A 25,888-nucleotide genomic window follows, 5' to 3' on the forward strand; every position below is an offset into this window, starting at 1 on the left:
AAGGTCTGGAGCATCAGACAGACAGCCAGGAGGGGCATGAAGTATGGCTGGCCAGGGCCTGTCCCCAGAATGGAGGCCCCTGGAAGGATCTCACAATGGGAGGAGGGGAATGGCATGACAGAGGGATGTTCCAGGTTGAGGAAACTCCAGGCACTGAGAGATGTTCTAAGCTAAGGCAGCTAAGTCATGGTGGATGAGGGACAGTATGGTGTAGGATATAGAGTTCTAGATCTGAAGACAGAAAGACCTAGGTTCAGATTCTTTATTTGACACTTAATAGCTGTTTGACCTAGGAAAGTCATAGTAGCCTTTAGTTCAACCCAAACATTCTGGGTTTTGTTGTTTGTGTGTTTTGGTATCAGCTCTTCCTGGCTTTTTCCAGGCTGGAGGGTTAGCAGCCACTCAAGGCCTAACCCCACGGCTGATTGTCATGGGAGCTTTTACCTGCTCCATTTCTGACCAGGGCTGGTTTGTCCTTCTTTAGGCAGCATGGTGGACTTCCCTACTCCCAGGGACTCACCATATTGATGCTGAACTTAGTGTGAATGCCTAATTGGCTCAGCCCACTATAACTCAGAACTCCCCAGTTAATGGGATCCTTCATCCTCAACCTCTCAGGTAGCAGGAGTTAAAATATTGGCCCTTATACCCAGGCTCACCCATGTATTCTGAACAAAAGTCTTCACCACAAATTATTTGGTGGCTAGTCATCTAGCCTTTTCTCAAGGACCTCCAGGGAGGGGAAAACTATCTCCCAAGGCAACCTGTTCCTCCATAGGGTAACTCCAATTTTTAAGCCCCAGACTCAGGAAGAACTGAGTTCAAATCTGGTCTCAGAAACTTCCTAGCTGCATGACCCTGGGCAAGTCACTTGACCCTGTTTGCCTCAGTTTCCTAATGTATAAAATTAATCATTGAAGGAAATGGCAAACTACCCCAGTATCTCTGCCAAGAAAACCCCAAATAGGGTCATGAAGAGTCAAACACGATTGAAACAAAACAATAACAAATTTTAAGGAAGTTTTCATTTATATCAAGTCTAACTTTCCTCTTTGCCACTTCTATCCATTGTTCCTAGCATTGGCCTCTGAGACCACACAAAGGGGCACAGTGGATAGAGCACTGGGCCTGGAGTCAAGAAGACCTGAGTTCAAATCTTACCTCAGGCACTTACTAGCTGGGTTATCCTAGGCAAGTCATTTAACTTCTTTGAATTAATTTTCCTCATCTCAAAAATGAGAGGAGTTGGAGTCAAGGGCCTTTAAGGTCCTTCCAGCTCCAAATCTAAAATACTATGAAAATCAGTCTTCCTAGTCCTTCAAGCTCTTGAAAACAGTTTTCATGTTTTTCTCTTCTTTAGGCTCAGTCCTCACAGTCTTCAACCAATACTCTTATGGCATAGACTTGAAGCCCTTCTCTTTCCTGATTGCCTTTTTCTGACATTCTCTAGCTTATCAAAGTCATAAGACCATTGATTCACAGAATTTCCTTATCCTTAATTCCTGCATACTCTCACAAGGTGGACACTAAACTCAAATGAGATAGTATCTAAAGTGCTTTGCAAAGCTTAGAGCACAATAAATATTATTTGTTCTTATTCTATCAGACTCTTTTCTCTTTTACTTAGACATAAGTAGGGCCCCATGGGTGTCTGCCTTTAAAGAATGAACTGTTCTTTACAAGAGGTAACTCTTTGAGTTCATATTGCCTTAAGAAGCTGAGTAACAAAGAAGGGAGCAGATATATATATATTTCTGCCTTCAGTCACCAAGAGCTTTTAAATAAAGTGAAGGAAAGAAATGATCACTTGTACCATAGTTTCCAATAGTCTTGATGGGAAGAGTTTTTAAAAAACTTTTTAAAAAAGTTTAAAAAAATTTTAAAAAAAATTTTAATTTCCCCCAAAATTCCCCTTCTGCCCATTGCTGCCACTGCCACAACCAATACCACCACCACTACCACCACCACCACCACCATCACCTCCATCATCATCACCACCACCATCACCGCCACCACCACCATCATCACCACCACTACTAGCACTGTCACATCACCACCACCACCACCACCATCACCTCCATCATCATCACCACCACCATCACCACCACCACCACTATCATCACCACCACTACTAGCACTGTCACATCACCACCAACACCAGCACCATAACCTCCATCATCACCGCTACCAGCAGCACCACAACTACCATCACCACCACCACTGTCTCCACCACAACCACTACCATTACCCTCACCACCACCACTACTACCATCACCCCAACACCAGCACCATTACCTTCACCACCACCTCCACCACAGCTACCTGCATTGCCACCATCACAGCCCCCATCAGGTAACTATCCTGAAGATTAGGTTGTAAATGGCAGCTGAAGGGGCAGCTAGGCAGCACAGTGGATAGAGCTCCAGCCTTGGGAGTTCAAATCTGGCCTCAGATACTTCACACTTACTAGCTGTGTGACCCTGGGCAAGTCACTTAACCCCAATTGCCTCACCAAAACAAAACAAAAACAATAAATGGCAGTTGAGGCTATTATTCACTCTTGTTGTCAGTAAAGCAGGCACACACACACAAACCCAGAGAGAAAATAGTTTTTAGGAAGAGATTTTGAAATAATAACTAATAAAGTAAAAATAGCTGCCATTTATGTTTCACCTCATGCTAACTTATGGCTACAAAATGTTTTTAATGAAATATGTTATTTGTAAGCATCTTGAGGCAAAGGACTAATTCATTTTTGTTTTTCTATCCCCCGGTGCCTGAACATAGTCTGAACTTAATGTTCAGTGAATTTCATTGATCCTTACAAGCACCCTAGAAGATAAATGGCATAAGCATTATTACTATTTTAAAGATGGGAGAACTATGGTATCAATGAAAGGCCAAGTTTTATAGCCAAGGTCAGAGTTAGATCTGAGAATTAAACTTGAGTATTCTAGTCCAATACTCTCTCCACTATATCATGCTTCCTCTCTGTTACTAGAAAGGAGGCATGCTATTTCCCTTTGGCCCTTGAGGTCCCATTTATAAAACACAAATTTCATGTCAAGGCCAGGATTTTCAGTTCTTCTATAATCATAAACTTTTATGACTTGTTCTATTTTCCATCCTTAATAAAAGGAAAAACTAAAAAAAATCCAAAATAATTTCAGACCTTTAGAGAATTGAAATATACATTGTTCAGTGTGAATATGAAAAAAAATGAATACACTTATCAGAAACATGAAACTCAGAAGACAAGCATGGTGGTGTTTGGTCACCAGAATGAATGTCCTTTGGAGACTTCCTTGGCTTCCTCTAAGTCCTAAATAAAATCCCATCTTTTCCAGGAAACCGTTACCAATCTCTCTTAATGCTAGCACCCTCCCTTCTGTTACTTCTTATTAATCCTGTACAGTTATTTCTTTTCTCCCCCATTAGACTGTGAGCTTCTTGATGGCAGGGACTGTCTTTTGCCTCTTTTTGTATTCCCAAGGGCTCAGCACAGTGCTGGCACACAGTAGGTGTTTATGGCAAATGTTTATTGATTGATGGATGGATGTGATGTCAGGAATTAAGTGCTTGGATATCCAATCATCAACATTCATCTCCCCTCCAGGAAATTTCATTCTATTCAATGAAATAATTAGTTACTATTGATGAACATGTCTTTTTGAAGCCAAGGGGCACCTAACAGTTGGAGCTGTGAGAAGCAGTGCTAAATATTAATGTTCTTTAAATATAATTTGTCATGTTTTATGATTCCTTTACTGCATAAGATGCTTCAGCATTTGTTACTTTAAGCTGTATTTCATCCAAGAGAAAGCATAAAAAGTCTTTTATTAACAGATGTAGGAGTCTGGTAGATGTTTTGAAACTCTGAGTTTGGGTTACTCACTCATGATAAATGATCATTTTTCATGGATAAATTCATTGTTTTCAGAATGGATATTATGAGGAATTGGCAGGCACCCTTTCTTTTTCTAAAACAGTAATGTATTTTCCCTCTTTCTCTGTCTATGCTGGTTGGTTCACTGCCACCAAAATCTTGGCACTGTTACAAAATCTCTAACATGATGAGTAACCACCATGCAAGGTGTGTTCCTAATTTCCAGCATGCATGCAACGCTGAAGTTCATGCTCCCTATGTCTGAAAATCACGTATGTGGAAATCTCCATGGATGTTTTCTGGAGGTTATTTCCTATAGAAATTAATCCAAAAATGCTTTGATTGTAAAGAGAGAGGCAGTTCATACTACCTCGCTACAGGAGTCCCCAAACATTTTCAGCTAAAGACTCTGTAAGCCCTCAACAAAAACGTTCACAACTAGTTTATAAAAAACTCACTTAATGTTTTATAATTAAGTTTATATATTATTTCTCGTGGTAGATATTTATCTTCAAAATATGCCAGCCTATTCTCCCCACTTATCTTGAAATGTCCTTCATACTGGTATTCCATACCTTAACCATCTTCTCACATCTTAACTTTTCCTCTATCAATGAAGATGTAATCTGTTTTGGGGAACCGCTGAACTCATTGTAGGAAACCTAAAGGTGTTACAAGAGCTCCTTTAGACATAAATATTCTGTGGAGTTAGTTCAGTGGACTGAAAGCCAGGAAATCTATGGTTGATTGCTGACTCTGCTTTTAGCTGGAGTCTCATTATACTCCTTGATACTTCAAAGGACCCATGATCTGAGAATAAGAAGTGTCACCTCCAACAACGCAGGTCACAACTTGGCTGACTTGTCCATACTCTCCTTCAAATCTTCAACAGGATGTCTATCCAACAGAAGGTCCTTCTTCTAGTTCTCTTCCCACCCTGGAGATGCCTCCACCCTGAGGTCTGCTTTCCTGATGGGTGTTTTCTGGCCTAGACCATGGAAGATCATGAGGCCATGTTCCCTTTTACTCCCAACTCTACTCATTATCCAGACTTTTCTACTTCCTTACCACCAACCTTTTTCCCCTCCCATGATTTCTAGCTCTTCTATATCTGTTTCCTTTTCCATTGAAAGGAAAGTTCTTTGTGAGTAGGGACCATCTTATTTATTTTTATTTGTACGCTCTGGGCTTAGCATAGTGCATTGTATGTAGTAAACTATCTATGTATCTATAATATGCTATCTATCTATCTATCTGTCTGTCTGTCTATCTGTCTGTCTCTCTATCATCTATGTTTTCTTTTCTTCCTTCCTTCTTTCTTTTTTCTCTTCCTTCCTTTTTTCTTTCCTTTCTTCCTCCCTTTTTTCTTTTCTTTCTTTCTTTCTTTCTTTCTTTCTTTCTTTCTTTCTTTCTTTCTTTCTTTCTTTCTTTCCTTCATTTGTTTGTTTCTTTTTCTTTCTTTCTTTCTCTTCCCATTGCATAGATACCAAGAGTGCATTTAGCATGCATTATCCCTAAGTACTATCACAACATGACAAGCCCACCTGCTTTCCCAGATATAGCTCTCTCTGATAACATTCTTTAAGCTGCTTTTCTTGCACAGTTCTTAGCTGGTAATGTGTTACAGCTTGCTCGTCTGCCCTCCTCCCCCCAAAGACTTTCCACTGCCCTTTGGTCGGCTTTCAACTTTAATACTTTGGCAGCTGTGATATCTCGTGACTCATGGCCATACAACATATGACTAGACAATGTAGAATAAAGTGGAGGTGTGGCAATTTTCCAGTTCATTTTAACTAGATAATCCAACTCAGTAATTGAGATTGGAAAATTTAATCCATCCTGGGACTTGTATTATCCAAATAATCATCAATTCTCTAGTCAACTTTTGTAGATTTAGCTATAGTGTGATCTTAGACAATTTATTTAACCTTGTTGGCTGTTTTTTCTGCCTATAAATTACTGCAGAGAACAGAGCTTGTCTCAAATCACCAGGGTGTAATGAAAATTTAAGTCATAGATTTCGTCACTGAGTATATAGCACCTTCCGTGTGTGGGATGGACTAGATGGCTGAGGTCCCTTCTAGTTCTCCAAGTCTATGATTATTCAGGCCAATCTTATCTCTTAATTGTAAGTGTCATTGTGGGAAGATCAACTGAGCCCTGATCCCTGCTGAGAAATGCAAGATGTGTGAAATTCAACACATCCTTTTGGAAATTCAAACATATTATCATTTATGCCTTTGGCTGAAAGTGAATGATGATTGTGAGGTAACTAGGAGACCTTAGTCTCAACAAATGGGTAGAATTGGTAACATAAAAAATATAAATAGAACCTTAACCATGGGCTCTTACATCTTGTAAAACTATGTCACATATCTTGATATGCCGCACAGCCAATGATGTGATATACACATGAAGCTAATTCAACTCTACCCTACAATTTAATACAGACTCAGGGTTAACTGCCATGTAATCCCCTCTTTGATATTCACCACCATTGTGACCTTTAGCAAATCATTTAACTTCCCTGGGCCTCAGTTTCTTTTAACTGTTAAATATAGAGGTTGGAGTAGATGACCTCTGAGCGCCTTCCTGGTTCAAGATTTATAGGATTCTGTGAAGTAGAAATTTAGTACTTAATATAATAAGTATTTAATACAATATTGTACTTTATGGGTCAGTTTCTGTTTGTCCTCCCTCCTATGGGCTAAATCTCAGTTTTTCCATGATTTTTTTCATTCTGTGCCATTCTTAGCTGCATACTTCTACAAATCCTCCAGAGATAATCTACCTAAGAAACTGGAGGACTTCCTCTAGGCTGAGGGTTCTTAACCTTTTTTGTGGGTGATGAACCAACTGTTGCCTTAGGCAGTCTGATAAAATCCATGGACCCCTTCTCATAATAATTTTTAAAAATGCATAAACTAAAATATATAGAATGCATAAAATGTATAAAATACAATACAATTATATTAAAGTACAATTATCAATTTTTTAAGTTTTTTTTTTAAGATCATGGACCCCAGGTTAAAAAACTACCATTCTGGGTCTTATAACAACACCAAAGAGCCCTCATTGTACTCCTCCAATGTGCCATGTGAGTGACCTTGGGTTTCCAATTCTAAAAAAATGATGGAAGGGCTCAAACTCTGCTTGATTGTATCATACTAGAAAAGCTTTGAGAATGGTCCAAGCAACAGATCATGTGTACTGTGTGAGGACTGACCTGGTTAAGCATGGAGAGGATTATCACCAGTAGTATGGTCTCCAAGTAAAGAATTTTTGGCCAGGTGGCCCTTGAAATAGATAAAAATACAAGTAGTCTTAAGTTCTGTGTAGTTATTTTCTGCTTTGGCAGCAGTGGTGGCAAAGTAGAAATAAAGAGGGGAGAAGGTACAAAATTAAATGATTTTTAGACTTTCTATAAACATGAATTCATCTACTTGTACTCTAAATATGAGATTATTGTCAGTGACCAAAATGTTGACATGCTACTAGGTCAAAGATTCTTTCCATTTTGGTTCCATGGAGAGTCTGAGAAAACCTACGTGCCCCTTTGGCAGTCTGGGGAAGCCTATGTACATGTTCTCAAAATAATATTTTTAAATGTATAAATTAAAACACATGGCACTCCAAAGGAAACTAATTATACTGAAATAGAGTTATCATTTTTTTTTAAGTTTGTGGACCCAGGTTAAGAACACCTGTATCAGAGACTTTTAGAGAAACTCAACCATAATGATATTAACATTCTTATAAATGAAACCAGAAAACATAAGGAAGTTTTAGCTAAATGGAAGGATGACTCCTTAAAGAGACAGACAAAAGAGTTGGCAGAGATAGCTTCATTGCGCCCCAAAGGCAATAAAGATGAACCAGGATTTTCTTGAACCCTTGATCATTTCTCCTTGTAGTGCATATAATTGGCACATGGAAAAAAACCAAACAAACAAACACATACACACACATGAAGGTACTTGTACCTTAGGTGCCATCATCTGTTGCAGAAAAGGAAGAATAAGAAGTGCCATGCAGAACTGACAAGATCCTCTAAGTGAAGTCAACGTATTCACTGATACTCAGTGACTTAAATGTGAATTCAGTCACAGGAGAGGACTGCAAAAACTAGTTAGAAAATATAATTTGGGATTAAGAAATGAACCACAAGATATTACAGTTGGAAGGGACCTTAGAGATGCTCACTCCAACCACTGGCGAAAGCTTGGAGAATAAAGGTTCATAGAACTCCAGATGGAGAGGACCTAATAGTTTGTCTAGACAAGCCCCCTCTGGAAAAAATGAAGTGTTCATGTTTGTCCTGCATTTGAGAAGGTGATATTATCATAGATCATAAAGACTTCCTTCAAAATTTAGTAATAGCTAATATAATAGCATCATTAAGTTATACTCACCAAAAAGAAAAGAAAACTGCTCAGTGGATAGAGCAGCAGCCCTGGAGTCAGAAGGATCTGAGTTCAAATCCATCCTCAGACATTTACTATCTGTGTGACCCTATGCAATTCACTTAATCCCAACTGCCTCACCCTACTCCCCCCAAAAAGAAAAGAAAACTACCAGTAAGTCATTTTTATTACTCTTTATTTCACTTAAACACTAGAAACCTGTTCACTCAGCTATAAAATAGTGATAATAAATACCTGCAGTACTTACACCATTAGACTGTAAGCTTGTTCAAAGCAGGGACTTTTTTTTAACCTCCTTTGTGTCCTCAGAACTTAGCAATGAATATGTTGACTTCATTTAGAGGATCTTGTCAGCTCTACATGGCACTTCTTATTCTTCCTTTTCTGCAACAGATGATGGCACCTAAGGTACAACTACCTTCATGTGTGTGTATGTGTTTGTTTGGTTTTTTCCATACAGTATATAGTAGGCACTTAATAAATGCTTGTTGACTTGATCTCACTGGATTATTTTGTTGTGACCATCATGTAAATTGTTCTTCTGGTTCTACAAATTTCAACATTCTCAAGGGTTTTTTTTAAACAATAGATACTCTGATGCCAATGAACATCATGATAACTGAGTAGAAAGATGGTATTTGAAGAGAAGAGAAAACAAGTGTTAATAATCAAGACTAACCATGAAACAAATGTCCACAAATCCTAGTCCAGCACAAAATCTACCCTAATTCCCAACTAAAATGCAGATAGGACCAAAGCTTCTCTCTAGTCTGGGCCGATGACTAGTAATGTACAACATGTGCTGGCTATCAATATTTTCAAAATGGTCCCATGCAACTAGCAAAATTACAAAAGCATTGACAAACAAAACATAGCAAATTAAAAACAAAACTCTTGAATTTTTAAAAGTGAAATTTACCCAACTGTAACAATTTCTCCCTAAATTGCTGACATGTAAATAAAGAGGAAATTGAGAATTACTACAAAGCATAATATGAGGTGAGCTGTTATCTTCTCCAATTCTGTTGTCAATTACAAATCACTTAACCAACTGTTCAAAGACATAGGATGTCATGGGGATGGGGGCTACCTCCAGCAACATAGATGGCAGAAACTCTGGGACTTCATAGATTGTGGGATCATTGATTAAGAGCTGGAAGAAAACCTCAAGGTCATTTAGTCCAACCTCATTTTATATATGAAGAAACTACAGTAGAGAAGTGAAGTCACTTAAAGTCACACAAGGTACTAAGTAGTAGAGCTGGGATTTGAACCGAGGCCCTCAGAAATCTATTCAAAATCTATTATAAAAATATCACTTTTTAAAAGTGATTGCTACTAAGTATTATTACTATTATTAGAAAATATTATTACTAAGTGCTTTATACTTTATTATATAATTTTAAGACTATGTAAAAAATATTACATGACTTTGGGATAAATGCTAATGTCATGGCAAACCATGAAACAAAGAGAAATACTAATGTAGCTCCTAGTCCTGTGCAGGTGTGTGATTCTGGGCAAGTCATTTAGCCCTATCTGCCTCAGTTTCCTCATCTGCAAAATGAGCTGGAGAAGGAAATGGCAAACCACTCCAGTATCTTTGCCAAGAAAACCCAAATGGGGTCACAAAGAGTTGGACGTGACTGAAATGACTAAAGAGAGAGTATAGAGTATTCACATGCTCATAGATGAGAGAGGTGCTGCAGTGGATGGCGAGCTCCATGTTCTTGTTACGCCAGAATGAAGAAATGTGTCAATATAAAATAGAGGAAGAAAGTTCAAAAGATGTTAAGAGTCACAGGTCTAGCTTTTTTTTAAAGCCATATTATCTATAGCTGAAAAATTCATTTTAACATGAGACTCTCTAAACTTAACTAGGTTTGCTTCTAAGATGACAGATAAGCAATCCACTGCTAGGCTGGCACTCAAAGCCCAGGGCTTACACTCTACCAGCCTAGCCTTTGAGAATCCAGAATCCCCTCCACATCATGAGAAAGAAGAAAATACTAATGGAGAGAAAATAATCACATTACTCTCACTAAATAAATTGTTTGTGACATTGCTGTGTTCAAAATAAAATCAATGATGAAAGAATTAGCTTCTTGTTTTGTAACAGCCTTTTAAAATAACGTTATACAGAAATATTCCACTGAAATTTTGTTTAAAAGGGTTATACCCCAGTGGAATACTTGAGAACCCCCAGATTACTAATTAGGTTAGTAGGTCAGTGAATTGTCTGCCTAGAAGGACCCGAGAGAATGAGACAATGGGACTTGGGTGAAGTTCACTTTAATCATGGGTGAAGACTAGGAAAGGTCCAGAACATGGAGTACTGCTGGGGTGGGATATGTAGAGTTAAGGAGGAAATGAAACAGTGAGTGGAGCATTGTCTGTTGGAGGAACGGCCTAATGGAACTGGATGCCAATGGGTATGGGAGAGATGACAGAGAGAGAGGGTGCAGAAAAAGGGCAGAGAAGAGGGACTTGGACCACTTCCCAGGTTTACTTATGCCTTGCTTTACCTCACTCGGCTTAAAAAGAAAAAGGCATCCTATGATACGGAGCAAATCAGAACCTGTCCAGCCTCAGAAACAGTCAAATCCACACCCACAGCTGGACCAGGTTCCAGTGTAGACAGCCTTCCTGTATGGAACAATTTTCATGCAAAAATCATTTAGAGCAAAGCCACAGCCTCTTAAATAAGGGGTGGGGAATGGGGAAAGGATTTTTTAATGTGACATTCATGAGGCTGAGAAAACACAGATGCTTTGATCTTTGTTTAATTTTTCTCTCATGTTTCTTCTATGAGTTAGTCTCTTGTTGAGAGTTATCCATTTTTACCCTGTATTCTAAATCTCCCTTCTCTGAGCTTGGGGAGTGGGTTGCCAGGGACTTTTGGGAATGAACTGAAAGAAGCTAAAGTTGAACGTTAGCCTTCCAGTCTTATGATCTTTTACAGAGGGCCTTTTTTTTTTTACTCTTATATGAAAACTCATATAGCATTGCTGTTCATTTGTTCCATCACCCCGTGTTTTGGAGTGTTTCTCATACGTCTAGTATTAGCCTAAGTTTCATGAAGGGTATTCATAACGTAGAAGACATGGTCCTCATAACTAGAGAATGTAGAAAATGTGTCATAAAGTAGTTTTGATTAGATAATGGAGAAATATCAAGTAAAAGAGTGATCAAGGTAGATAGGTAGGGAGAGAGAGAGAGAGAGAGAGAGAGAGAGAGAGAGAGAGATGGATGGATAAATAGATAGAACAAGTAAGTTAGCTAGCTATATGGTAAACAGTATAGATTAAGCCTTAGGAATACAGATAAAAGTTCCTTAAGGAACTTATGTTCTGTTTGGGAGAAGGCAATACAAGGAGAGAATACGGGGTGACATGGTGAGGAGATGGCCTGGAAGTGATATGGAGGCCTGATCTGGGCAAGATAAAGCAAGAGTTCACCTACCAGACTCAAAGAACTTCAGAGGATACAAAGGTGGAGTGCCAGGTAGAAAGGAATGTGTGTGTGTGTGGGTGTGGGTGTGTGTGCATGTTTGTGTGATGACACATATAAAGATGATGGTTGGAGTGTAGGCAGCATGGCAAGGAGATGATTGGGAAGTGGTGGGAAGGTAAGGGTCTGGGCAAGATAAAGTGAAAGCTCATCCTGTTGGTCTTGAGGAATAAAAGCAGATGAAATCATATTCTCTACAAAGTTCTCCTCTGATGCTTTAATGGCATTGTTAAGGTGACCTGGGTTCTCAAAGTCTATACCATCAAGTCATACCTTCTGTCAGGTTCTACCATGCTGGGAAGGCTTCAGGCATAGTTCCAGTAGTGACTCAGTCTATTGTCCAAGGGCCAGCAATGTGCTCAATTATAGAAAGGCTTATCACCAGTAGATTAGGCCAATAAATGCTACTGTCATGACAACCCACAAAACAAAAAAGAACATAGCCTCTAGTCTTGTGTGAATGTTAATTAGGGGATAAAGGTTCAAAGGATACTAAGAACCACACATCTAGCTGGGGAAAAAAAAGCCTTATTTCATTAGACTGCCAAAAGGGTCTGTGATGCACCAGAAGGGTTAAGAACCCTTGACCTATGGACAATCCATCTTCCATTTCGATCCTGTTCAGGACATCCTCCGTAACAGTGGAGAGCACTTTTGGTTAGCATCCACCATCTTATTTGAACCTCATAACAACCATATAGGGCAATGAAAGAATCAGGACCTGGATTCAAATCCCACTTCTGCTGCCTACTTCCCTTTTGACCTTAGGCAAATCACTTAACCTCTTTCAACCTCAGTTTCTTCATTTGTAATGCAGAGGTAAGAACATATGACATCAACAGGGAACTCCTAGTGAGGAAAGTCTTCTACTAATGTATGGAAACAAATGCTCTATAACTTAGTCTTAAAGAGTTGTCCTGACCACGGTTTGGCAGATTATAGCCCATAGACCAAATCCAATAAACCATTCTTAGCTTGCAGGGCCATATAGAAACAGGTGGCGGGTTGGATTTGGCCTGCAGGCCACAGTTTGCTGACCCCTGGTCTACAGCGTAATGGGATGAAACGACTTGCCCAGGATCACTAGTATGTGTCTAAGGTGGGACTTGAGTTTGAGATGTCCTGGCTCCGAGGCCAGCTCTATCCACTTTGCAACACTGCTTCTCTTCAGAGGGTAAAACATAATCTTGAAGTCTTTCTTCCAGCAAGGAGCACCCATTGAGCTCCTTTGAGTTCTTGATAAATGCAGCCACGGAGATAACTGTTTAATGGCCCTCTGAGTATTAATGTCAAGTGAGACATAAAACAGGGAGATGTATGCTAACTCTACTGCTATGTAAGATCTCCTTTGCAGGATGCAAATGGGAGATTAACTCCCTGTAAATCAGGAATTCTTAACCCTTTTATGTATCATGGACTCCTTTTGCTCTCTGATGAAACTCATGGATCCCTTCTCAGAATAATATTTTTCCCATCATAATTGAAGAAAATGACAGGTTTCAATTAGAGGTTAGTGAAAATAAAGGAGTAACTTTTTCCTATTCAATTTCCCAGATATCCTTAAATTTATCTATGGACCCTAGGTAAAGAATCCTTTTAAGTATAATTGATAAGGTCTTCCATAAAGATACACATGTTTGTGGATGTTGTTATGTTAATGGTATAAATCCACAGAACAACACAGGGACTCCTCAATGAGGTCCATAATTTAAAAAAAAAAGACCATCCACATGGAAAAAAATTATGAAAAATATTTATTATCCATACTACAGCATGAAGTTGGAAGAGTAGCCCATTGAGTTTTTGGTCAATGCATATTTCTGGGATATGCGACATAGAGGGATGAGTTTGGCCCAGAATTGAATAGGAGAAAGAGTCGGCCGTACTGCATTTGAGAAACAGCCTTACGTTAAAAAAAATCCCATGCTGTTACCCCACACAAAACCCCAATTTTTTAAAGCACAAATATTCTGATAGTTCTCTATAGTTGCAAGTCTTTGAATACCATAATCTTTAAAGAATCAAATTTGTAAGTCAACCAAAGCAATGGCCATGCATATGGTAAGTATACACAGGATATGAGACATTTCCAACTATGACCTATGCATGGGAAATGGAATGAGGGGATCACCAAGGAAACACATGGCCAGAAAAGGAGGATGGAGATGGGGGAAGGAGAGGAGGGAGGTCCAAGATCTTCACTAGTTCCTGCAAAATGTAAAAAATAGAAGATCTATAGGAAGCCCCCAGAATGTGTGGGAGATCTTATATGTGGGAGCTTCGGGACAGCAAACAAGAATAAGAATGACATAAGATGAGAAGGTGTGGAGGGGTTGACATCTGAACTGAAGGAGGGAGTTTCTAATGAAATTCTAGAACCACTGAAGGATTAAAGAGTAGGAGATTGAATAGGGACTAGTCATAATAAGATAGCTAACAGGTATATAGCACCTTAAGGTTTATAAAGCACTTTACAAATATAAACTCTATCCTAACAACAGTTCTAAGAGGTCTATTATCATCCCTATCTAACAGATGAGGAAATTGAGGCAGATAGAAGTGAAATGATTTGCCCAGGGTCACTTACATGGTTGGTAAGTGTCTAAGGTCCAATTTGAACTCAGATCTTTCTAATTCCAGCTCCTGTGTTATCTCCACTGTATTGCCCAGCTGCCTCTAGCTAGGGGTAGTATTATATAAATGTTCCCTGATTGGAAAAAAAAAGTTAATTCAGTGATATTTGTAACATTTAAGTCAATGATTTATCTTAAATTCAATTTGTTCATTCACAACGCACCTTTAGTTATTATTCCTTAGCATGAGTTAACACACGGCTACTGAATTTAGGATCATAGAAGAAAAATTAGAGATTGGAGAAAAGTTGTGTAGTACTTATGGATGGATTCCAAACTTTTATTCATCCCAGACTTTGCATGCTGTGCAATCATTGCAAATATAGCTAGTGCTAAACTATTCTTTATTATTACTTTATTATTATATTATTTATATTAAATTGATCATTCCCTTGGTGTGAAACAATCTAATGTTTTTAAAGGGGGCCATTGGGAGCAAGGTAGGTGTGGTGGAGAATGGGATTTTCTAACTAAAAAAAGTTATAAATCTATTGACTAATGTAATGCTGGTGGAGGGTAGAGTTGGCAGACTGAGGCTTGATCACTTCTGCCTCCGCCTCTTGCCTCTTGGTTAGTGGCAGAACTGGAGCATTCCCAAGCCTTTCTGATCTACACCATATGCACTGCAAAGGGATGAGCTGGACCCAGAATTAAATAGCAGAAAGATTCTGCTGGACAGCATTCAGGAAACTGCCATATGTTAAATAATCCCATGCTGCTACCTGTTATAAAACCCTAATTTTTTAAAAGCACAAATATTCTCCTGATAATTCTGCATGGTTACAAGTCCTTGAATACCATAATCTTTAAAAAATCAAATTTGTAAGTCAACCAAAGAGCAATTTACATGAACATGGTGGGCACACACAGGATTCAACACATTTCCAGCAATGACCTGTGCATGGGAAGTAGAATGAATGATATCGAGGAAGCATATGGCTAGAAATGGAAGACAAAGATGGGGGGGGGGGGTAAAGTCCTTTATCAAAAGGCAGAGGTGTCAGCCTGGACTCCTAGTATAGCAGAATCCGATTAAAATGTAATTGGAAAATATTTGACAAAATAAATAAAAATAAAATAGGACATAGATGATGTTCATATGCGGTTTTCCAAGAGGAATTTTTATGTACGGTTTACTAGCCCCTGTTTCTATTTGAGTTTCAGACCGCTGGTTTAGGGAATGATCTTTCCTTTGGTGAGTTTTTTTTTTCCTTCTTACTAGATTTTTCCCTGGAGATTTAATCAGTCACACTTTGTTTAGAACTATTAGCTCACTTTTTAGCCCAGGGACAATATAATAGCCCCAATCCCCTCCTTGGCAATTTTATGGAATCTATAGCAGATGAAAATAATAGCTAATAATAATAGCTAGCATTTATATAGTTCTTTAAGTTTCTCAAAGTACTGACATATCTCATTTCATCCTTACAATAACCCTGAGAGGTAGGTGCTACTATTATCCCCATTTTACAGAAGGGAACTGAATCTGAGAGAGGTTGTATGACTTGCCTAGGATCATACAGATAGTAACAGCGTGAGGCAGGATTTGAATTCAGGTCTTCCTGACTCTGAGTCAAGCACTCTTTACACTGTGCTGCCTAATTTCCTCAAAAACTGAAAACTTACTAACTGAAAAATTAATAGTGCCATCGTAACAGCTCAGAGCCCCCAGTTCTGAAAAATTCCTAATATTCAGGTAGAGGTTTGGCTTTTTGTCTTAATTTAAATTTATGGTTTTCTCTAGTCCCTACCCTCTGCCTCTTTCTGTTTGAAGTTTGAAAGTTAGAATACAGGCAACATTTATGTAAAGCAAGCAGAATGCATTATAATGTCTGGCATGTGGAAGACAACCTTTTTTTTTTTGGAACTCCCTTTAGTCCTTAAAGAGCATTGCCTTAGTTCAAGTCTTCTGCTCTGAGATACCTGTAGAAACACAATAACTCTTTCTGTTTTCTCTCTTCTCCCCTTTTAGTCTCTCCTTTCATTTTTTTTTTCTATTGTCCCAATGTCACTGACTTCCCATCTATGCTCGTTAAGTCCTGGATAGTGAAAGGGATACCATCTGTCCACAGCTACTGCTTATATCTTGCATATCCACTATTTCCTCTCAGTTTATCCTTTGCAGACTGTTTGCAACCTTGTAAGAACTTTGGAGTGTTACTCATCTGCCTTCCAGTTCAAAGACTGCAATTGTCCCAAATCATTCTCAGGGCTTACATGACCCTATGAATTATAAATCCTAGGGTTCCAATCAGTTTTCAAACATTTAACATATGAAGATGTTTTATGCAGGGGTTCTTGACTTGAAGTCCATGAACTTGTCTTTAAGAAATTATTTTGATAGTTGTATGTCAATATGATTACTTTCCTTTGTAAACCTATATTTTATTTTATGCAGAGTAATGCAAGTCATTACTGTGATAAGAGGTCCATAGGCTTCTCCCGACTTCCAAAGGCATCCATGACACACAAAAAGGTTAAGAATCCCAGCTCTATAGCTTCAGAACACAGTAATTCATTCCTTACAAAGATCATTTCCATCTATAATTTGTAGGGATGGATATTCTATTGAATCAATAATTGGTAAGAGAATCTTTAAATTCAGATTGGAAGTGGAACTAAAGAACTCAAGTCTGAAAATGTACAATAATTTTATGCTTGAACAAGGCTGTACTATGTAACACATATCACACATGAAAATAGATCAACTCATATAAAACCAATTGAGGCAGTGTGGCACAGTAGAGATAGGATCAGATCTAGATGCAGAAGAACTAGGCTGGCATCTTGACTGCTATTACTAGCTGTGTGACCTTGGGTGTGAAGAAAATGTTGATATTCCTATTCAACTGAATCAGCATTTACAGTTCATTATGAATTAAACAGAATAGGATTAAGTTTGAGTTAGTTATTTTAGCTAATGCTATTAGGATTAATCCACTGTGTATTGATGATTATATTAATTGCATTTGATTTATCAGCTAGATTAGTTAGGTTTGTTAGAAGTATTTAATTAATGTAGCACTTGAAATAAAGTACATTTCTCCAAGTGTAGTACTTGAAATAAGGTTCTTGCCTCTCCACCCTTGTGAATTACTACCCCCACTCCCTAGTGACCTTTGCTTCAAAACCACAACTTTTTTGGACCTTAGGATACTGTTAGCCAAAACTAGGGTGTGATGGGCCATGGAAAGCCCCTGCTGATATGGCCTGCCATTGATGGCCTATAGCTAATGACCTGTGAAAGGCCCACTGACAAAGTGGTTATGACTGATGGGCATTGCCCTTAGCCATTCATGGGAGTTCCCCCACTTTTGAAGATTAGCCAATCAAAGGAATTTCCATGCTTCTGAGACATTTCCAAGGACTAGGGGACCTCCCAGGGACTCTCCAAGATGTGTAAGGCCTCTCAGCCCCTTACCATCGGGATCCCTGACCATGAGGAAGGTCTTGTACTCATTTGATTAGGGACCACTAGTCTTCTTAATATATGGATTGATCATTCTCAGCTCTGCCTCAGTGACTTTTGTAGCAGATTGGGCAAAGGTCACTTTGCCCCTCATGGCTTCTGTTTCTTCTATAAAATGAATGAGTTAGACTATATTTCCAAGGTCTCTTTCAGTTCTGAAATCTGATACTATGATCACATTTAGTATAACAAAGATAATTTATGAGTGAAAAAGGCATTTATTAAACCTCTACTATGTACTGGGATACAGATAGAAAGTGAGAATCCCTGACCTCAAATACATTCTATTTGAAGGATTACACATATAATTAAAATTCATTACAATCCAATGGAAATGTATTAAATACCTACTATGTACATGTCACAGATAATGCATTAACCTTATTTAAGCTACCAATTTGTAGCACCTCCCCTAAAAAATTTCTTTATTTAACAAGTAGTTAAATTGAATTTTTCAACATCAAATTCCCATATGACTTCTATCCTTTCTCTCATTCTGACTACAGATAGGTCTTGATTAGTGCAGATGATGAATCCTGTGAAAAAGTGGCATTATTTAAATTCATTCTGTGTATTTCCATTGGGCTGGAACCAATTACTGTATTTTGCATAATCATAACTTTGAATAGAATGAAGTCAATACATGCAACTACTTTATGGGATTCATTATTTGCGCTAATGGGAAGCTGGCTGCATATTACAATCATGAAAACTTGCCATTCATATTTGTTGAAACTGAGCTCTGCCACTCGTGTGGCTAACATCTGCAGCAAACTGTCCATTTTCCATGGTTCTTCACTATGCCAGAAAGGCAATCACTAAAGCCTCTGCACTGAGGCTTTAACTATGGAGAGAACTTCCTCCCCACCTCCCTCCCCTGGTTTTCTACACCTTCTCTTCTTGGATTCTTTGATATACAATTAGTAGATTCTTTGGGGAAAAAATTCTACTGAGAATTTAAACTGCCTTTAGCTGATGTCTTCAGGAAGATGTCATAGAAATCCAACTTCCAGTCACTTCTGGCCTCCTTTCTATTTTCTCTCCTCCTATTTCCACTGATGAGAGATATTAGGCACTTTGTCTTCTCACTTTTCCTCCAGGCTATTTCAGTGAATGTATAAATCATTTCATTGAATATCAAGTGGTTTTTTTTTTACATGCATTCATTATTTATTCAACAAACATTTGTTGAATACCTACTATACCTAAGACATTGTGTATTAGGTGCATTGAAGCTTTTAAGGATGAATAATGGGCTAACTTCAGTCCTCCTGCCCTTTTCTTCCTTGGCCTTGGAGGCTTTTGACACTAATCCCTCCTGACCTCTGGCTCCTCCCTTGGATTTCATGCCTTGCTCTTTCCTCTTCTCTGTTGGGCTGTTCCTTCTTGGTTTCATTTGCTGAATCTTCCTTTGATCTCATCCTCCCTAAGTGTAGGTGTCCCCCCAAAGCTCAATCCTGAATCCTCTTTTCTTTCTTAGTGATCTTGTCAGTGATCTCATCCATGAAGTCCACCATGCTAACCTCCATGATGACGATCACATATGTGTATGTCTATACACATAAGTATGTATCTATGTGTGTTCATATGTGCATGTCTGTATGTAATATTTGTATATAATATAAATATAAAAATAAATTTGTATATAATATAAATATAAATATATAAATACATTTGTATGTAATATATACATGCAATTTATTCACATAGAGATATATATACACAGTAGAATAGCTGATATTAGGGCTGGAGATTTTAGATATGAGATATAATATGTTATAATTTTATATGCATGCACGTGTGGCACATATGCTCATCTTCATGAGTTCAAATCTGGCCTCAGACAAGTATAAGCTGTGTGACTCTGAGCAAGTCACTTAACCTTGTTGCCTCGGTTTCCTCATTGATAAAATAAGCTGGAGAAGGAAATGGCAGACCCCTTCAGTATCTTTGCCAAGAAAACACCAAATGGGGTCACCCAGGGTCAGACACAAAGAAAATGACTGAACAACATTGTATATATATACACACATATACATATACACACACACACACACACACACATGTAATGTATATGTGTGGGCATATAAAATCTCTAGCCCTGATCTTTCTTCCCAAATTCATTTCTTCATTTAGAACACTGGACTCGGAGTCAAAAGACTTGGGTTCAAATCTTAGCTCTGTTGCTGTGTGACCTTGGTCAAGTCACTAAGCTTTTTTGGGCCTCAGCTTCCTTATCTGTAAAATGGGAATAATAATAGCATCTACCTCACAGGGTTGTTGTGAGGATTAAGTGAGAAAACATGTAAGAGATGCTTTGAAAACCTTGAAGTGCTATATAACTGCTAGCAATCATTATTATTATTATTATTATTATTGATGATCATGAAGTTGAGGACATAAACATCATCCTCCCCTGTCCATCCAGACTTTTAGTCTTCAAATCTTTGACTCATCCCTCTCTCTAATTCTCTCCCTCCCCCCCATTTGATCAGTTGCTAGGTGTTGTCAATTCTTCTACCACTCCCCCCTCTCCTCTTTTCTCATTGCTGCCATGTTGGTTCTGCCCTTGTCATCTCTAGCCTGGAACACTGGAAGCTCCTTAAGTGATCTCCATGCCTCTGATTCCTCTTCAATAAATCCTTCCCAGAGTTTGAAAATAATTCTCCTACTGCTTAAGTCTTGGCCACATTAACCCCCTGCTCAAAGACCTTTAGCAGCCAAACATTGCCTCTATACTATAAAATGAGATCTTCTTAGCCTGGCATTGTGGGCCCTCTATGACCTGGTTCTTCCCTGACATTTCAGGCTCATTTCACTGAACTCTTTCATGTTCTCGCTAGTATAGTCAAACTGGAATAAGCTCTTCCTGGGCTCCCTCATCCTCCATGGTGAGATGCTTTGAAGAGTCCCAGAAAGGGGTTTATCCTCCCCACATAGGCCTTGCTTGATCCTTCATCTTTGTATCCGCAGGGTCTAGACCAGCACCTGCTCTACAGTCAGCATTTATTGAGCAACCACTGTTTACTTTGTATTTACTCATCTGTGTAGAGGTAGCAAGGTAGGGTAGTAGATAGACCACTGGACCTAGAATCAGAAAGACTTGAGTTCAAATTTGGCCTCAGACACTTATTAGCTTTGTGACCCTGTATTATGTTCTGTTGGAGAAGACACAGCAGATAAAGAGGTAAGTATGATAGGAAGTAGGGCACAAAGGAGAGATCAGACCAAGCATTCTAATAAGAACTTACTTACCCTTTGTCTACCTCAGTTTCCTCAACTGTAAAATAGGAATAACTTTAAGGGTTGTTATCAGGATCAAGTGAGATAATATTTGGAAAATATTGAGCACAGTGCCTGGCACACAGTAGGTGCTTAACAAACGTCCTCCCTTCCCCCTCTATGTTGCTTTCCCCTAGTAGACTGTAATGCTCCTAGAGGGCCAGGACTGTTTTGGTTTGGTTTGTGTATTCCCCAGGCTTAGTACAGTTCTGGCACTCATAAATACTAGTCAATTGAATTGAATTGAATTGCTCTTCTCTCTTCCAACCCTATTCATTCCATGAAGTCCAGGCACTTCCTCCTCATCTCTGCCTTTCGAGTTTTGTCTTCCTACCAGGCTCAGATCAGGGGCCACTTCCTTGTCAAGATTCCCAGTCATCAACTCTTACCAGAGTGCGTGGTCTGCTCTCTCCTTTGCCCCCTTCACCCCTTGGATCACATCCTACTTACCTGTTTACCTTCTGTGTCTTCTCTTCATGATCTAGCAGAGTAGATGAAAACAGACTCATTGGAGCATAATAGGAGGTAAAAAGCACAGTAGTATGGGACTCAAGAGGTGTGAATAAAATAGCCAGAGAGTGTCTCTTTAGTAAAAATAATCATTCAACCATCTGTTAACTCAACAATTATTTATTAAGTACCACTTGATTGTAACTTACTGTCTCTGGGACCACACTTCACCTCTCTGGGCCTCAGTTTCCTCATGTGTAAAATGGGGCTAATAATAGCACCTACTCTTCAGCATTGTTGTGAGGATTAAATAAGAGAACATGTGCAGTACTTTGCAAACCTTAAAGCATTATGCAAATTCTGGCTATAATGACACATTATCATTCATAATAATATTACACTCATCACTGTATATATTAATATATTATATTAACATGATATATATCATTATTAATAGGGGTGGTAGTAATAGCAAAGACAGTAGTAATAGTTGTAAAAAGTAGTAGCAATAGCGGTAGTATTGATAGTAGTAGTAGTAAAGTAATAATAGTAGTAATATTAGTAGTAATAATATTGGTAATAGTAATAATAAAAGTGGTTTTAATAGTAGTAGTAGTAGTAGTAGTAATTGTAGTGGTATAGTGGTAGTAGCACTTGTACTACTATATAGTGGTAGTAGTAACCCCTTGTGAGTTAATTTATAATGGGGATTCCTTATATGGATGGGTTAGACTAGATTTCACCTGAGCTAATTTCTGGGTGTCAAATTCTATGATTCTCAGAGGTTATTAAAGTAAGTGACTTATAAAGTTCCCCTAAGCTTGAAATCTATGCACCCATCAACCTTTCATATGTCAGCTACCGCATAAGATTGAAATATAATTTATTTTCTTAGTTCGTGGAGTTTTGAATCTGGCAAAAAAAAATGTGCAATTAATTTCCATAATGTATTTACAATTTGCAAGTTCCTTTTGCAGAGGTAGTACTAACATTTCCAGGAGCAAGTTTCTCTTTTTAGGGTTGAGAAGATATGTTTAAATTATTCCCTTACATACAGCTAATTAGAAGGGGTAGGCAAGCATCTAATAACTCTGTGTATCTTAGTTGATTTTAAAAGATGGAATGGTTTTTTCAGCTATTAATTTATTCTGAGGGTTTGGGCTTTGAGGGAGTTGGGAAGGTTTATCTTCCCAAAATGCATGGCTTTATCAAACCATGGGATGATGTAGCCTTCTTTCTGTTCACCCTCACTGAGAATTTTTAATTGGTAGGTTGTGTTTATTCTATGAAGTCACACTTTTCTTTCCTTCCATTTGTTTAAGCACATGAATGCAAATCAATAATATTCTTTTTTTTCATTTTTCCCTCTCTCTTTTTCTTCCAGGAATAGATGTTCTTTATCAACTAGACCTTGGAGGCAAAGATATAAGACATCAACCAGTGGAGAATGTGGTACTATCATCATCTACTCCATTACCTCAGGGGGTTCATGTAGCAGAAACAGGTGTCATTCTGACAAGTGATACTCATATAGAGGCACCTACCAGGAAAATTTTGCCATCCAGTCTAGGATGGCAATTCACAATAGTAATTGGATTACTCTCCCATAGAGTCAACAATGCTTTTCTCTTCAGCATCAGAAATAAAAATAGGCTGCAATTGGGAGTGCAATTACTACCAAAAAAAGTGGTGATCCATATTGGTGGGAAGCTGGCAGCATCTTTCAATTACAGTGTTCATGATGAACGGTGGCACTCCTTTGCCATTGCTATTCAAGAAACAGTGGTTTCCATGTTTGTTGAATGTGGAAAGAAGCAATTCCGCAAAGACATTCTTTCGAGAGTGCAGGCATTCAATGCTGATAGTGTGTTTACTTTGGGAAGTATGGACTCCCATTCAGTCCACTTTGAAGGAGTAATTTGTCAACTGGATATAATTCCCTCAGCTGAAGCATCAGCAAACTATTGTAGATATCGGAAACAGCAATGTCGCCATGTTGATACCTACCGATCAGAGACTGGGTTTCCTCACACCACTACACTGCCAGGCCTTGTACTGGAAAAGTCTCCATCACACAAGCAGTTTGGCGAAGAGGTACCATCGGAGTATAAACCATTTTATGAAGGAGAAACAAACCCAAACTCAGTAAATAAAGAGGCTCCATCCGTCCATAAACTTCGAGCACCCTGGGAGTCATCAAGTTCTTTAATATCATCTGTCCCCTGGGGAAACATCTCTGCCAGGGATCTTGTGAAACCGGAAATCCAAGTCACAAAGATGATTGCCAAAGAACATAGCCCACCAAATTTAAATCTGTCAGCTCCTCACCATCAACTCAAAAAGGTGTCATTAAGCTCCAATGAGAAATCTGGCTCAATCCATAATGTTTCAGACAATGCCGAGGGACACAAAGAAGGAATGACCAGTCTCCCCATGTCTAAAGACAGGCCATCCATTGTCCCTCCCTTTATTAAAGAGGATAAAATTGATGACTTAAAAAAGGATAGCAAAGTCAATCAGCACACTGAAAAACTCACAGACACGTCACAGATTTTGAACCCAACCTTATATCAGGCAACAACTGAACCATTTGTGGGTAATAATCACAATCAGTGGAAAGGAGGCAAAGGTGATACCGATGGTACATACCACATTGAGGATAACTATGAAACTGACTTTTATGATTATTATTACTATGAGGATCTGAACATGATGCTTGAAATGGGGAATCTGAGAGGACCCAAAGGGGATCCTGGACCGCCCGTAAGTTGCCTTTAAATGTGTCTTGCTGAAATCAGTTTGCTGAGAATTTGAGAGAGCTTTGGAATGGGGTATACATGATAAGCCAAACCTGTGACAGAAAATTATACTGAATACAATGAATGAATTTATGGTTCCTATAAGATGTAGTTCCAATAGTAACAATTTTAGCATAGTTATTGGGTTTTGCTGGGTGGTTGGTTTTTCCCGCCTTAATATTATTGGCAGATTGTAGGAGCGCTTAGTTCTTGGGAAGTTACAGACAAACCAGATGTCTTGCTTTTTCAGTTGAAATTCAGCCAGAGATTCCAGTTGCTAAATATGGATTCAGTCTTCTCTATTAAAAATAATTATAATTATAGGATTAATGTCCCTTCCTGTTAAGAGATGGGTCAAAAGAACAGATATGAGGCAGGCTAAAGAAAAACATATTGTGCTTATTTAAATTATGGGAGGATATGTACATGAGTTATGTAGAATGGCCAGGCATGGATAGGTTAAAGACCATACTGGTGGAAGGGATACTGATACCAACCAAATCTCAGGTTCACCTGGAGTTTTGGTGTCTCTCAGAATATTTAAATTATGCTCTTTCGGCTACTGCTCGCATTAACACTGTGATAATATGCCCGTTGGTAGAACTACTTTGCAGAGATTTACTATTAATCAATAAAGGAGATAGACTTTTTAATAGTTATTATTGGTTGTCATGCTAGGCTAGGCAAGGATTGCAATTCTAAATTTGTTATAAGCTACAGACTGAATTTTTAAAGGTATAATAAATATACATTTGAAGATTAAATACACGCTACATCTATCTGACGCAAATTCAGTGAAGAAGAAAAAATAAATGAATCCAACCCAATTAAACAAATATTATGTGTTTGGCACTGTACTCAGTACTGAGCAAACACGAAAATAAAAATCAAAACAATCCCTGCCCTCGAGGAGCTTATATTCTAGGAATGGCCTCCTGTTGGTGGCATTGATTGAGCTGGGTCTTGAATGGAGATATAAAATCCAAGAGGCAGAAGTGTTGGTCCCATCACTAATTTGGTGAGGTGCTGAAAGAATTATGAACTGATTAATTGCATTTTCTACTTTTCATTGGGTTATCATGGTAGTTATTAACATAGTCCCACAGCCACATAGATAGTTAAAGCATGATATAGCAGATAAAATACTGAACGTTCAGCAGACCTTGAGTCAAAGTCCACCTCAGATGCATAACTGGCAGTGCAATCGTGGGTAAGTCATTTAAACCTCTGAGAGCCTCAATGTCCTTATTTGTAAAATGGGGATAGTAATATTTGTACCACCTACCTCCACAAGGTTATTTTGAAGAAAGACATCTGTCAACCTTAAGAAACTTTTTAAATGTGAGTTACTATTACTGTGAAGTCATTTTAAGTTTTGCTGTAGTGTTCTAATATATGAGAAACCAAGTAATTAGAAAGTATTATGTTCTCACCTT

The 25,888-nt window shown here is 38.5% G+C and overlaps 1 protein-coding gene across 1 annotated transcript in view; it reads left to right on the forward strand.

Moving 5' to 3' along the window:
- Window positions 1-25,888, forward strand: part of COL24A1 (collagen type XXIV alpha 1 chain) — a 369,727-nt gene that overhangs the window by 21,965 nt on the left and 321,874 nt on the right. The window contains exon 4 of the mRNA XM_027873950.1: window positions 23,039-24,417. Coding sequence (XP_027729751.1) covers window positions 23,039-24,417 — 1,379 coding nt within the window. The remainder of the gene's footprint in view (window positions 1-23,038; window positions 24,418-25,888) is intronic.

Source organism: Vombatus ursinus, unplaced genomic scaffold, assembly GCF_900497805.2.
Source record: "Vombatus ursinus unplaced genomic scaffold, bare-nosed wombat genome assembly UNPS02014803.1, whole genome shotgun sequence".
In the NCBI taxonomy this organism is placed as follows: Eukaryota; Metazoa; Chordata; class Mammalia; order Diprotodontia; family Vombatidae; genus Vombatus; species Vombatus ursinus.